The 15,856-nt window shown below is 43.2% G+C and overlaps 1 protein-coding gene across 1 annotated transcript in view; it reads left to right on the top strand.

Moving 5' to 3' along the window:
• Positions 1-15,856, top strand: part of ccser2a (coiled-coil serine-rich protein 2a) — a 49,020-nt gene that overhangs the window by 13,555 nt on the left and 19,609 nt on the right. The window contains exons 3-4 of the mRNA XM_071520434.1: positions 3,924-5,407; positions 5,642-5,856. Of these exons, the coding sequence (XP_071376535.1) occupies positions 3,967-5,407; positions 5,642-5,856 (1,656 nt within the window). The 5' untranslated portion in view covers positions 3,924-3,966. The remainder of the gene's footprint in view (positions 1-3,923; positions 5,408-5,641; positions 5,857-15,856) is intronic.

The raw sequence follows: 15,856 nt of genomic DNA, 5'->3' as shown, positions 1-15,856 counted from the left end.
TTTGTTGTTTACTGGCGGTTTTTTCTGTTGCCCTGTGTGTTTGTGCCAGTCTTGGACTAAATGCAGGGCAGTGATGGTGTGGCATTGTCAGGGATTGTAGGCTACTGATTTGCCAATGGCAGAAATTTACTGGTTATAGTGTAATACACTAGCTCTCAACCAGTGTACCAAGGCACTTTGGTTTTCTTTTGTGTGAACTGAGGTGTGCCTTGAAATTTTGCTCAAATGTTGAGAAATCATTGTCATAAAAGTATTACATTAAACATAATGAAATCTAATGTAAATGTAATGAAATCTGCCTAATCTGCCAGTCAGATCTTCGTTTTTTCTTTTATGATCTTGCTAGACTTTATGTGACACCTTAAAGCACTTAATAATTAAATGTGCCCTGGACTTTCCTGGTTATATTTGCTGCTGCACTGAAAGTTTGAGACCACAGCATTAGACCACATGACTCAAATATTTCAAGTTGTATGTTGGCTAGATGTGTTGGTAAAATTGGTGTGACAGGCATTATTGGATGAAAGTTGTTTGGATGTGCATTTGTGTTTTTGTTGAAAGTAGGCAAACTAAAGTTAAATAAAATGCGTTAAAAAAATACATACGCAAGATGTAAATAATTACAACAGCAGTACAGACAGATATCTGCCAGTGGTTGGGTAATTAGTGAGATGACCCACATGTGAAGACACAGCAGTGTGATTTGCTGCTATGTAATAGTGATGTGTCACACTGGATATGAATGAAACCTGGGTATCCTGGGGCACTTTGAGAAACCCCCCTAATCTGACTTCCTACCCATCAAAGGCAGATCCACCCACCCACACACACCCTGTCCCACCCCCTCCTCCTTGCAAAGAGGCTTTGGCTGCCCTGTATGCAGTGGCTGACCTGATTTTGTGTGTCTGTGTGTGTGTGTGTGTGTGTGTGTGTATGTGCCTGCATGTGTGCATGTATGTATGTGTGTTTGTGAAGCATATTAGTGAGGGTGGCATAGCCAGGCGCTATGGCACTGGGGAGTGTGCTTCTTTGATTGAGGTGGCGTGTGTGAGTGTGTGTCTGTAAATGGAGAATGTAGGCCAGTGTGTGTTACAGAGTTTTTCCAGAATAGGAGACCCACATTGTAGTGAACCCCCTCCCCCACCCCTTCTAAAGTTGTGTGGATTAGGCTACTGCTCCAATGTCTGCCTTTCTGTCTTTGTGCCAGTTTGGGAGGGGCGGCACACAGACTAGAGTAACAACTCGTCTTCTATGGGGCAACACAACAGACATTTCTTAAAAGTTAATTAGTATTTGTCGTATATTCAAATTCTGCTGAAAGCTGAGAAATACGTTTTTTTTTTTAATGCAGTATTAGGTTATTTTCAAGGGTGGAAGTAATTCATTACATTTACTTCTGCTACTGTAATTGAGTAGCTTTTTTGTGTACTTGTACTTTTTTGAATATTTTTTTAAATCAGTAATTTTACCTCTATTATATGTTTTTTTTCTGAAGTATTGTACTTAGCTACATTTTAAATCACATCCATTACAGAATACAAATTTTGTGGCTCTTCATAAGCATCAGAAACTGGATCAACATGAATTGGCCATTTGTTGAGCCATTCACAGTGAACTGTCAGTCAGCAAAGAGTAGAGTAATCTGGCTTTACTTGGTGCTCTTTACTGTGTAACTCAGTAACTTTGAGTCTGAGTACATTTTAAATGAGCTACGTTGTACTTTTACTTTAGTAGAATTTTACACCAGCAGTTATACTTCTACTTAAGTAAAATTTCAGCAAGGTAACAATTTATACTTGAGTAGGATGTTTTAGTTCTCTTTCCAACGCTGCTTATTACCTAATGTTTGGTAATGTTTTCGCCTGTGTGTGTCCGTCCATCTGTTAGCAGGATATCTCAAAAGGCTGGGCACGGATTTGCACAAAACTTGGTATGAAGGTTGGTTATGGGCCAAGGAAGAACTGATTAACTTTTCATGTCAATTGGCCAAAAGGGGACATGGTGGTGGGTGTGGCATATCATCAAAAGGTGGTTGTCACACATGGCGGAGGTCTGTGTTCTACTGAGCATATTTTCTAGTTTTTCATTGTGTCCAAGTCAGTACTCCGCAAACAATTTTCTTCTTCATAGTAACCATTTTGCCCTGTACATGGGTTTCTGCTAACCTTGCCAACCATCTGGATTCTCACATGGTGCTTTTCAATTCATAATCTACCGGTGCTAGCCAAATGGATATAACATGCAGGTGCACCAACAGTCTATATACACACGCTGCAGGAATCAAATGAACCTGACGGTGAGTGAATGGAAGGGGCCTTGTGTTCTCTCTCCAATGGCTTAACATTGTACATCCTCCATTCACTATTCACAGCGAGCTGGCTGCCTTCCCAGCATCGCTGTCCTCTTGTCCCCCAGGCGCTGTCCATCGGTTTGCCCATCCTGTTCTTGGCCAGGCATGTTGGCGCCATATCCTCCAAAACCCATGCCAACCTCAGGTCACATGTGAAGCTCTTTGATTATGATCCATAATCTTATTAAGGGTGTCCTCTCGTTACCTCCCATTTCCCCTTTGGTTTTGGGAGATTATAGGTAAGAATGTTTTGACCTATGTTTATAACCTAGTTAAAACAGATTATAACAAGCATTCTCAATAATTCTTGATAGACCATTTTTTTTTCTTTTGCTGTCTGTATTGAATGGACTCTGAGCTTTTAAGGCAGACATTTATCTGACAGTACAATGAGGTCCAGTGAAGGGACAGCAGAGTCTGCATGGCCATTAAGCCAAGGACCAGTCACATAATGACAGACATACACCTAGCCTCCTTTCTTTATCTCCCTCATGTGACCATGTGAAAGCATCACGGCTGACTTGTCGTGACCAAGTCGTCTGATAAGCCTGCCGGATAAATCCCCCGCACTCCCCACCACCAACGACCTTTGAAAAGAGACAAACATACATCTGCTAGAAGAAGACTGGACTACCCATAATATCATCACCATTTTTATTATTTTTATTTTACTATTATTACAGTAGAGGGGTGCTTAGTGTGTGTGCACATGCCTTCTTGTGTGTCTGTGTGTTTGATTGCCTTTGCTAGTGTGTGTTTCACGACTACACTCGACTTTCCACTTCCACTTGACCTGTAATGGACTTGTCCATCAATAGAGAACCTTTGATATGTGATGCTTGTTGTGTCCTTCACAGAAAAAGACGTGACTCATGATGACTCACTTAAATGACTTAGCTAAAGGATAATGACTAGAATCATTTAGAAAAGTGATTAGACTGGCTGGCATCACTGTGGGAGTTCTGTTACAAAGAGACCAGCAATCTGATCAGTATGTGTTTTGACTGAGGCTTACCAAACTGTTCAAACACAAGAGGAAACAAAAGAACAATACTGAAGTAGTGTTCTTTACAAGATCAGTAAAGAGTGATTCTGAAATTTTCCTGTGCATGGAAGCTGGAGATATTACTTCTTATTTAAAGATAAAGAAAAGGCTGACTGTTTCTCAGACATTGTATGCTGAAGATGGCACACAGTAAAGGTTTAATTAGTTTTATTTGATATCTCCAGGTTTAGGTGACATTAAAAAAGCAACATAATGTGTGAGGTGTTGGCATCAAAGAATAGCTTTAAAAGACAATGAATCAGCTCACTAAGCTTCTCTTATAATCATACTACATTTGTCTAGTAGGAAAAAAACGTAATTGAATTAAGATGAACAAAACCATAATGCTCAAGTGTGAAATGTTATCAAGCCTGGGACTTGAGAAATTGAATTTGTCAAGTCAAATCATGTTATACACTCTAATCAGATCCTCTCTCTCTCTGTGTCTCTCTCTCTGTGTCTCTCGCTCTGTGTCTCTCTCTGTGTCTCTCTCTCTCTCTCTCTCTGGGTCTCTCTCTCTTTCCTCAGTTGTGTGTGATTCCATGCCCCTCCATGCCATTGCTGGCATCTAATGGAAGAAAAGGCACCCATCAGGTCTGCCATGGTTTCCAGACTGCCTAAGTTTGGTGGCCGCTCCTCGACTGGTGGCACCAGCCCCCTGCCCAATGGTTCCCCGCAGCCCACCACCCCTTCCCAGGAGGGCAAGACCACCCCCCCAGGAACACGCCCAAATGGAGTGGTCCGCACCTCCCCTTTTTCCCTGAAATGGAAGAGAGATGGTGGGAGCACTCCCACCACCCCCACCAGCCCAGAGGAGGGAGCTTGTGAAGACAAGGCTCAAACTCAGTTCTCCTCGTTGGGGAAGGAGGTGAAGAATGCCTCCCCAGGGACCCCCAAGATGCGGAGGTCGGGTTCCTTCGTTGTTTCCATCTCCAGCCCCAAGGCCATCCCCAAGCAGGCTTCAAAGATGAGTCCCAAAGCAGGGACCAAGCTTGCCCAGAGCTCGCTGAATGGAGGCCCTAAAGTGGGCCAAAATGGCTCTAGTGTTTTCACTCGGCCTGGGTCGATGTTTGGCTCAGAGTCCCGCCTTGTGCGCCCAAGGGCCAACTCCAGCTCTCCCCGAAGCAGCTCTCAAGACAGCCTCTCTCAGTCCAGCGACAGCCTCAAGACCCTGGCGCTGGACAACATGGTGCGCTCAAACAGCTTCACCCACTTCAAACAGATTCCCTCACCCACCAGCCAGCCCATGATACGGTCCTTCTCCTTCAACCGGGCTGTGGAGCTAGCCAAGCCCCTGGCCAACACTCAGCTCCGGCCGCCCCGGAGCAGCTTCCTCAAACCCCCCCAGCTGAGCAATGGGAGAGTGGGCCTGGGGCTAGGAGGCTTGGGTGGGAGCGTAGCAGGTCTAGGTGGAGGGCTTCAGTACAGCAGAACACCTCCAGCTGCCACCTCCCTGCCCTCCCCCTCCACCACCCCAACACCCACCACCCCCAGCGCTCTGAAGAAGCCCCTCCTCCCCAGTTATGTGCTGACCAAGCCATCAAGCAGCAGTGCAGGGTCTCTGGGCTTCCGCCTGGCCCGACCAGGGCAGACCAAGCAGCAGAAGCCCCTTTTCACAGGCCGGGTGAAGGGGGATGTCAGACCTTCAACTGCCCCTGAATGTGGAAGGATATTAGGGATAGCGATAGACATTGAGCCCACTGGTGAGACTGAGAAAACAGATTCCTGCTGTGACAGTGATGGAAGCTCTGGGGGAGGAGGAGGAGGGGGTCTTCTGAGGGAGAAATGTGGCCAGGTAGTTGGGGAGTCCCTGGAAGACATGTCCTTATCTTCCGCCTCCTCTATGGACAAAGGGGACACCAGTGAGGAGTTTCTGGATGACTTTGACAGTGTGGGAGATGCGCTTAGTGATGGGGACCTGCCTGACAACAGGAATACAGGCAGCGCCACCGGGAACCGCCTACGCAGTTTACTCGATGAGGCCATGGACTGGGCCGGCATTGACCTGGCAGGTAGTAAAATAGAATAGAATAGAATTTACATTTTATGCCTAATTTGTGTGTGTGTGTGTGTGTGTGTTGCTCAGCCCTAGTAAAATGGAGGTATACTGCTAATATCGTGCTAGTAGCAGGCACATTACATTAATATATTTCATGCAAAGTTGTATTTTAATAGTACTACAACAGTGTCTTGACCTATAAACGGGTGTGTGTGTGTGTGTGGTTGCTTGTGTATCTCTCCTGCAGGTTGTAAAGTGCAGATGCCTGCCCTCCAGGAGTCCCAGGACCCCCTGGCGTTGTCCCCAGAGGGGGATGACCTCCCCCAGGGCTCCTCTCTGGAGCTGTCCCCCTCCAACAGCTCTGGTGGAACCTACATGTGGGATGAGGAGGGGCTGGAGCCCCTGGGGGGGCCAGGAACGCTTCCCTGTGACAGCTATGATGACTCAGAGCTCAACAGCATGGTGAGTCCCCATGTCTGGCTTGATGAATTTTGATGTTGTTGTGGACACTGAAAGTAAATGACCATTGCAGTACATCATTTAATCTAATATTCAGTCTTGAAATTTAGTTTTTCTTAAGACAAGTGAAAAATTCCTTCAATGGGGTGAGATAATCCCACTCATTTCCAATGTAGTTTTACGTTTGAAAATAAGTGTGAATATCTTGAATCAAGGCAATATCTTGAAACAAGTTGATTTGTGAATCAAGTGAAAGTGATCCCACCACATTGGCAGTTTCTTCACAGGAAGTTACATTAAATTACATTAAATGACCTGTTAAGATGGATATTTTTTTGCAGTGTAGGCTCTGTACCATTTATATCATACTGTTGACAAGGGAATTACCTCCCCTGCTGTAGCCTCTGCCAACAAGCCCCCTGCCCTCCCCTCCTCCTCACTTTATGTCAGCTGACAAATTGCACTGTAGCGTATTCCAGAAAGGCAAACGGGGGTGGAAAGCAGCCAAAATCCTTTAGGGATGATACGTTTACTGAGGCTGAAAACTTAACAGAACACTTAAAGCTGTTACCGCGTGCTGATTGCAAGCTGGCAAAAAAAATAGGTTTGTGTGACTAAGCGCCAGGTTGATATCCAAGTGCACTGATTTTTTTTGAGAGAAAGAGGATTGAAAGAAAAGTAAGATGGAGAATAGAGTATAGAAAAATGCATTGTCTGTTTTAATACAACCATTTGTAACATAATTTGTTGCGTTGTAAAATTAAATTTCCCTTTATTGGGGTTGACCTTACCCGTTTAATGTACTTTGAAACCATTAGCAAGCACATAGGCAGTCTTTCTTTTTCTGAACTGTGCTGTAGGCTGTACTTCAGCCTCTTGGTGTGCAACTCCAGTCCTTCTCAGCATGACTCACTGTACTCTACCCGCCTTAGTCCATTAATCGATCCCACTTCTAAAAGATTCCCTTTTCGTGTACTAATTAGGGATTAAATGAGCAGAACAAAGGCTGAAAGGGAAAATGAAATGGCCCCAACTTTCCTGCCAGCTCCCACTGCCCGTTTCATACCAAGGTCTCCTTCTCCCTGAGAGAAATGCTGACCTAGACACGGACTGTATGTTAATAATCCGGCTAATGTTTGCCCTTGCTTTGGTTGTCTGTATTCCTGTGCCATGGCGCCTGATCTCAGGAATGTTTAAAGAGCTTAATGAGCTGGATTAGAAATTGTATAATCAGCTTTGCATACTGCTTTTTCTTATGATGGGGGTTTACCATGTGATGTAGATGCAAAATTCAAGGCATTTAAAACATAATGTGTGCCTACACTGGATCTGTAGCAACCACTGAGGCAATGGGAATGAAAGGAGAGAGCTGTGTGTGTGTGTGTGTGTGTGTGTGTGTGTGTGTATGTGTGTCTGTTTGTTTTCATGGCTGCCAACTGTCAGCACAAGCACACATGCCTTAGCCATGTGTATCTGATTAAGAGTCATTCACTATGTCTTAAGGAGTGTGTGTGTGTGTGTTTGTGTGTATGTTTGTTTGTAGAGTAGATGATTACTGAAGATCCAGTGTGAACCATGATCATGCAGGGAACTTAAGTTTGTCTTGCCTGCCTCAGTGAAGTCACTTAGGCATTCACCCTAAGTCATGTGTAGAATATTTGGTAAATGTGCACATACTTATGATTTTTTTTTTAGGCAAAGTGTTGTTTAGATTCACTGGATCCATAATTGTAGACTTAAAGTTACAATGAAATTAATGAAAAATTACTTTTTTTTACCTTTATAGCGCATTCTAACTGTATACCTTGACAATTTATTAAAAAATATATATATTTTTATATAAAAATCTCATTTGTTTACTTCCTGGAAAATGGAAAATCTTTAGTGGTGACTTCATTGTGTACCAGGAGGCGTACATACAAATTCAATCCAATTAAACCATTACAGATTTTTGAACAATCCTGCCCCTTCACCCTTTCCATGAAATAAAACAGCCTCTCTCTCCCTAACTGATATACCATTGCTTTACACTTTTGAATGATCTATCCCCGCATTCATGTTCCACCCTTATATCCTGTTTCAACAGGAAATACATCACATTAAGGAAACAAGATCCTCTCAAAATGCTGTTTCATTGTGACTTTTTAAATAGACTTAAATAGACTAGCTCAGACCTGGTTTGTGTAGTGCCCCATCTTGTGGTCAACTGAAGCCATTATAGTTTAGGATGGTAAGGCAGCGTGAAAATCAATAACAGTGTCACTGCAACCAGCGTTCTAGAGGTAGATGATGAGGTAGGCTCACTGGTGAGGGGAGGGGGGTATATTGTGATCCCACCATAGTCTACATTCTGTAAATTCCTGTAAATACCTCCACTACCCCACAGAATGCAACCTAAATCCAGAGGTGGGATGTAACGAAGTAAAAATACTTCATTACTGTACTTAAGTAGGATTTTCAAGTATCTGTACTTAACTCAAGTTTTTCTTTCACTGAAGACTTTTTACTTTTACTCACTACATTTCAAAAGAAAAATCTGTACTTTCTACTCACTACACTTTCAAAACTTGTTACTCTTGGGAACTCAACTGATTTTCAATTTTTTTTAAATTTTCCACATCAGACAGCTTCCATCCCAGAAGCAGCTGATCAATAGCCAGATGTGATTGGCTGCTTGTTCAGCAAAGCAACACCAAAAAGGAAGGAAAGGGACAGAGAGAGAAGCAACAAGAAGAAGAGAGAAGCAACAAGAGAGAGAGAATTAACGTTAGTGAATTCAGCTGCTAGAATTAACGTTTGTGATTTGAGCTGCAGACTCTTTTTCATCTGTGATTCAGAGGAAAGCTCAACAGACAACCAATTTAGAACATTAGAAATGAATTATGGAGAACGACTTTTACTTTAATACTTTAAGTAAATTTAAGACCATGTACTTTTATACTTTGACTTGAGTAAAGGATTTGAAACGGTACTTCAACTTCTACCATAGTATATTTTGGTTTATTCACTTAACTGAAGCTAGACACAAAAAAAATCTAATAAAAAAACACAGAATCTTTGACAGTCCTGTCAATTAAGGGGAACTTGGAATCTTACTAACTTCATACATTGTGGTGTCACAACAAGGGCAGTGAATGCAGTGTGAGGTTATAATTCCAAGTGCACAGAGGCATTTCACTTTTTGGCGCAATGAGGTGACACACAAGACAAAAAGAGAGAGAAAGAGAGACAAGAGAAATAAATACATGGAGATCCAGCACAACACGGAGCCAGAGGATGCCCAGGTAAGCCCCGCCCACAGCACTGCGCGGCAGACCTACCTGGAATTCCCTATGGAGAGGAAGACTGGGCTCCTGGACCCAGTCTCCAGCAGCGAGGAACATCTACTGCTGATAGAGGCAGAAAAACAATTGAAGCTGGTTCTGGGCCTGGACTCTTCTGTCCAGAACGAGGAACAGACCCAGACCCAGACGAAATTGAGCAGGCAGGACTATAAGACGATGAGGGACGCTGATGAATATGTCAGGAAGATTCTGGACCTTGACTCTTCTGACCACACCCAGGTCCATTTCATGTTCCTGGGCCTGGCCGAACAGGTCCAGGTCCAGGAACAGGTCCAGAGGAAATGGAGCAGCCAGGAGCATCTGATGATGATAGAGGCGGAAGCATATTTTAAGCTGGCTCTGGGCCTGGACTCTTTTGCCAAGAAGCAACAAGAGACCCAGAGGAAATGGACCAGCCAGGAATACCAGACTATGAAGGAGGCAGATGAACATCTTAAGGAGATTCTGGACCTGGACTCTTCTGCCCAGACCCAGCTCCAGTTCATGTTCCTGGGCTTGGCCGAACAGGCCCAAGTACAGGCTCAGGCCCAGGAAAAGGCCCAAGTTGAGGCCCAGGAACAGGTCCAGGTCCAGGCCCAGGTCCATGCCCAGGAAAAGGCCCATGAAAAGGCCCAGGAACAGGCCAAGGGACAGGTCCAGGAAAAGGCACAGGTCCATTCCCAGGAAAAGGCCCAGGAACAGGTCCAGGCCCAGGAAAAGGCCCAAATCGAGGCCCAGGAACAGGTCCAGGCCCAGGAAAAGGCCCAGGAACAGGCCCAAGAACAGGCCAAGGAACAGGTCCAGGCCCAGGAAAAGGCCCAAGTTGAGGCCCATGAACAGGCCCAGGAAAAGGCCCAGGCCCAGAAAAAGGCCCAGGAACAGGCCCAGGAAAAGGCCCAGGAACAGGCCAAGGGACATGTCCAGGAAAAGGCACAGGTCCAGGTCCAGGCCCAGGTCCATGCCCTGGAACAGGTCCAGGCCCAGGAAAAGGCCCAAGTCAATGCCCAGGCCCAGGTCCAGGCCCAGGTCCAGGAACAGGCCCAAGTCCAGGCCCAGGCCCAGGCCCAGGCCCAGGAAAAGGCCCAGGAACAGGCCCAAGTCCAGGCCCGGGAAAAGGCCCAGGAAAAGGCCCAGGTCCAGGTCCAGGCCCAGGAACAGGCCCAGGAAAAGGCCCAAGTCCAGGCCCAGGTCCATGCCCAGGAAAAGGCCCAGGAACAGGCCCAGGAACAGGCCCATGTCCAGGCCCGGGAAAAGGCCCAGGAAAAGGCCCAGGTCCAGGTCCAGGCCCAGGAACTGGCTCAGGCACAGGCCCAGGCTGAAACCAGAATCACGGCTGCTCTGAAGCACACTGAGCAGAAGCTAGAGAGCTGCCTCCTCCAGCAGCAGGAGGAGAGGGCTGGTCTCCTCAGGGCCAAAATTGACAACGAGCAGGCCCTGGAGGAGAAAGAGCGAGAGTGGGCAAAGAGAAAAGCCTTCATGGCAGATAAGCTTGCTGTTCTGGAGAGGGACCTCAATGAACTTTTGGAGAAGAAGAAGAAAAAGAAGCGTAGCTTCCTGCGTAGAATCGCTGTTGCCCTTACTCCAAAGCGTAAGGAGAAAAAGAAGAAGAACAAGTCAACTTTCAACTCAGACTCTAACAAATCCTCCAATTCTTCAATGTGAGCACATTAACACCTGTGCTCACACACCCAACCTCCCTCCATCCATTTCCAACCCCCCCCCCCCCTACATCCCCCAAATTCCCACAAACCCTTTGCCTTGCATTTCTTTTCAGCAAACGATATCAACAACGATATCAAAAAAAAAAATGCTGCCTGTATGGTTTTATTTCTGTTGAGATTTGTAAGTTCCACTACAGTCAATAGTGTACGTGTAACTACTAGACTATTGTTGTTTGTTTGTGTGGTTTTGCTATTTAAATGCTGTTAAAAACAGAGCCATCTCTTCTCTCTCTCCTAAACGATCAAACTCAGAAATGGAAGTGGAGGTTCCATGTTACTCTACATTTATCTCAACCTGGAGTCACATTGTGACCTTGGAATTTTAACGTTCCAGTTGACGTTTTAGTTCAAAATAATTTACTCATATAATGCAGCTCTAAAAGAAGTCATAATATGTTGCTGAAGTTTGATATAGATGGGTATATTAACTTTGTAGTAGGGGGGGTGAAGTTTGAAAATGTGACTCTGACACAGCCTTTAATCACAACCAATAGAAAATAATGAGAAAAAACAGGGAGGAAACTTAAATTCTTAAATTGCCAACATTATAAGCAACTAAATATTGAGGTTAAGGGTCAGAACCACAATAAATATTACAAAATATCCCTGCGATCCCAGAATGATCATGTATTATTAAATGGCCCATTGTAATCATGAAGGAGGAGGAGAAGAAGAAGAAGAAGAAGAAGAAGAAGGATGGTGATGATAATGACTACTCTTGCCTTATAGAAATTTCAGCTTAATTTGCATTAGCCTTCATTCCAAGTTTTTTCTTCCTCTCTGACAGCAGCCAAAGCAATGCAACTTTTCACTTCCGCAATTCACCAACTTTTCGTTCCACCAGTTCCATGACAGAGCCACTGTCTCTTCTGTGATTGGCTGTACTTCTGCTATTGTATTCAGGAAGTTCATTGTCATACAAAGGCTTTTTCTATCAGTTCAGTCCATTCATCATTATTCAAATACAAAAGAAAAATAGACTACAAAGGCTGAACTTAAAATACACTTTCATCAACTATCAGCCGTCTGATTTCATTACAAAAAAATGAAATGGAAAATTCATTGCAGGCGAAGATTGATAGCCTATTATAAATTATTATTACTTACATTTTACATTCTAGGCGCTCTGCAATTTACAATTAGGCAGAGGTGGAAAGTAACTAAGTGCATTTCCTTAAGTACTGTACTTCAGTAGTTTTTCCATTTTATGAGACATTTCAGAGGGAAATATTGTACTTTTTCCTCCACTACATTTACCTGCCAGCTGTAGTTACTACTTACTCTGCAGAATACGGTTTTACATGCAAAACATACAATAAGCTCATAAAATATGTTGCATTGTTACAGTTTAAACTCCCCAACAGTATATGGAGCAGTTTGACCTACAACATTAAAATACTTCTTACAGGTTAACGCATCAATTTAACACTCTGAAAGAATGACTACTTTTACTTTTCATACTTCAGTACATTTTACTGCTAATACTTCTATACTTTTACTGAAGTAAACTTTTGAATACAGAACTTTTACTTTTACTGGAGTATTTTTCCATTATGGTTTTGATACTTTTACTTGAGTAAAGGATTTGAGTACTTTTTCCCCCACTACCTAAATCGTCATAGGTAATATTCCAGTTTTTTTTATGTGTCTGTGTGTTTTGAGCCCCTAGTCCTGGCATTATCAGTATAAGAAGAAGTAATTCACAATTTACAAGGTGTTCACAGACACAGATTAACTGCAGTCCTAGAGTAGATTATGTATTTATTATTGTAAATGATTTATAATTTAGATTGTCATATTGTGTTATTGTGTCATGAACAAAAGGTTGCAAAAGGCTGTTTTGGACCGTGGATTTGAGGGACATGTAGACAAAAGACAAAAAGTGCTATTCTATTCTATTCTATTCTATTCTATTCTATTCTATTGGAATATTAAAACAGGGGCTGCACTTTGGCCAAGAGGTTACTGGTTCAGTGTTGAACTGGAGGATGTATTTCCCTTGTGAGTGTGACTGGAGGCTATTATTCCATCTGTGGCAGCCACCATCACTGCTCTGAGAAAAGGCACTGAAACCATAACTCCTCCAGACCTCTATGAAGAAATGAATCCGTGTTTCCAGCTTGTGTGTAACCTACCTATGGAATATGTGAAAAGATAATTTCCTCTTTACTGTATGTAAAATGGCCAACAAAGTAATCTTGAATGTATTCTGTTCAGTCCTCTAGGTATAGCTCTCCCCATTATCTGAACATTTGCAGTGTGGGTACAGACAACTCTTAGTGAGGTATAAAAAATCGATCAGAGAGGAAGGGAATAGAGATAGTCCTTGCTGTAACAGTTGGGGTGATTGGTTGATGAGGAGGAGAGAGAGAGATATAGGTAAAAGAGAGAGAGCACAAGGTAGAAAATGGGGAAGAAAAAGAGAAAAAAGAGAACCATAGGGAGTGGGAGAGAGTTAGTGGCTGATTGCTGATGTGTGAATATCAGCTCTATGGGGAATCTGCCTTTGAGATATATAACTCAGCTATTTGATTAGAGGAAATGAGCCCATTTAATTGGATGTATTCATCCCTCTCTCTGTCCCTCCCTCCTTCCCCTATTTCCCTTCCATCCATCTGTACCCCTATCTTCCTCATTCCTCCCCTGTCCATAGAGTAAATAGTCTCTCTTTATGAGCAGAAAGAGAGAATGAATATAAGCCTGTCACGTAGCAGCGGCAGTGTCAGAAAATGATCAATAATTCCTGCAACGGGTATTTATCCTGCATGACCTACCTTGTTTGATCCTGCCAAAGTGGGGACATAAAAAATCTGTGCCACACTTGTCTATTTGTTTAGGGAGCACAGCTTTAATGATCTGCCCTTTGCAACAGGAGTTTGCCAGCCAAACCTCTTGGGAGGTCTAGTCTCAGGAAGTGAAGAATGAGAAAAGCCTACCACACTGTGTCATGAATGGGGCTGCCAATATTGATGCTGAATTAGTTAGACAGTGTCGGAGAAAAAAAAATCTAGGCCAATTAGGCCCAATCTGAGCTCTTATGTTTTCTCGACACCATAAAGAGATGAGGAATTCTGTCAAAGCTCTGAACAACAAGAACTCCCCTAAAGAATGCAAATGGTGTTTCATTTATGTAACTGAAACTGTTTCTGTTTTATTCTTGTTTGGTACGAGAGAATGGGTAAAATATTCAGAGATGATAAACCATTCATCTCCCGGCGGCTTTATTTAGCCATGCTGCAGTGATGAGCTCAGTCCACTTGGGGGCACTGTGCATCCTTGAGACAACACAATGTGTGTGTGTGCTGGCAGGTGTGCTTATATGTGTGTGTGCATGCATTTTTCTGGTTATATATGTCTCTATCTGCATTCATATGCCTCTGTACAGAATCTAGGGGTGGGCTGCCTGAGCTCATAATAACATTCCCATGATGCACCAAGCAGTATGGTACAGTAGCAGCTTTACAAAATTGGCACGGTGTAATGGAAGGCCACTTAGCTTCTCACAGCGACTGTTAATATCTCCCTGGCCTCAACGCAATTTATCATGCATTGCAACAGCATTGATAGACTTGGGCAGAATTTATATTTAAATGGGTTCAAATGTTTGAAATACTTAAAGTGTACTAGATTCATTTGCCAGGCACCTAAACAGTCACAAATCCACAAGGTAAGGGCAAGAAATAGGAAATCTTCACATATGTATAATGTATTTAATTATTGCCTAATTGTAGATCAGCCTCTCAGAAGATCAGCACTAAGAGCTTTAGCCTGTGCTTCTATTATTGAGTGAAACTGAAATATGATTGAGTGTTTCATACATTGACGAATACAATCTGCCACATAGGTTTGAGATGAATTAATGAAAATACATGTTCAGTAAAAGTGAGTTTTGGGTTGGAGCTACTTGCTTGTGGATGGAAGTTCTGCTGCTTTCATTAACTATGTGTCTCTCCGAGTTTGTCTCATTAAAACCAATACATTTCCCTTGAAAGTACAGCACAACTTCCCCCCTCATAGCATGAATCCCTCAATGGAAAACACCTAAACTTCTACCCTTTTTCCTTTATTTTCTTTCCGAGTGTTTATCCCTTCTTCTCTCAGGTGGCTGTGTGGTATTTTGCCATTTTCTTTATTTTAGCAGTTTCTTATTTCTCCTGCAGATGTTTTGTACTCTTCTCCTCCTCCTCCCCTCTCTTTCCCCTTGCTTTTTTCCCCCAACCAAACTCCTGATGGTTCTGTAATCCTTAGCTTCCTCCCTGACATCAAAGCTGCTGAGTTGCCGCTGCCGCTTCTCCCTGCTTTATTTATTTTGCCTCTAATTTTAGGCTTTTGTAGCACCGGGTTGAGAGAGGTCAATTCATTAGTGTTTAAATCAGTGAGGTGCTTAAGCCTTTTGTCTGCAGAGTGCTCAGCCATTATGGAACACGCTGCCAGTGAACCAGCTATGCTGTTGCATTAATTAGGCTAATACCTTACCCGCTTTTGTTTGTCATGATTTTAAATTGACAGCATTAGACCTATAAGATAAACAACCTTGTTTTTTATGTGCCTCTCTTCATGCATCTAGCACTTTCTTCACACATAATCACACACACACACACACACACACACACACACACACACACACACACACTACAAGCTTGAGCTTATGACGACAATGATCTGAGTCATTCCTAAAATTGCAGCCCATAGTCTCATTATCATCATCCCTCTCTCCTTTTGGTTTCCAACCGCAGATGTGACCTATTATTTTACTCCTTACCAGTGAGTCTTAGTATCTGCCTTTCCTAACCACTCTAACAGGCCCAAGCATAAATCTTGAGCTTCGTCTTTCCTGTGAAAGACAAAGGCAGTAAGATATTGAAGGATTGGCAAGATAAAATAAAAATCAATTTTACTGACAAAGGGGAGTCCGTTGATGGGCTTTAATCAGTTTATTGACTATATATTTTAGTTATA

Source organism: Centroberyx affinis, unplaced genomic scaffold (assembly GCF_046629955.1).
Source record: "Centroberyx affinis isolate AG114_WGS23_722 - 3 ecotype Tasmania unplaced genomic scaffold, CSIRO-AGI_Caff_v1 ptg000801l_1, whole genome shotgun sequence".
NCBI lineage: Eukaryota > Metazoa > Chordata > Actinopteri > Beryciformes > Berycidae > Centroberyx > Centroberyx affinis.
Note: the sequence above shows the minus strand (reverse complement) of the source record. Positions and strands in the feature narration are given on the sequence as shown.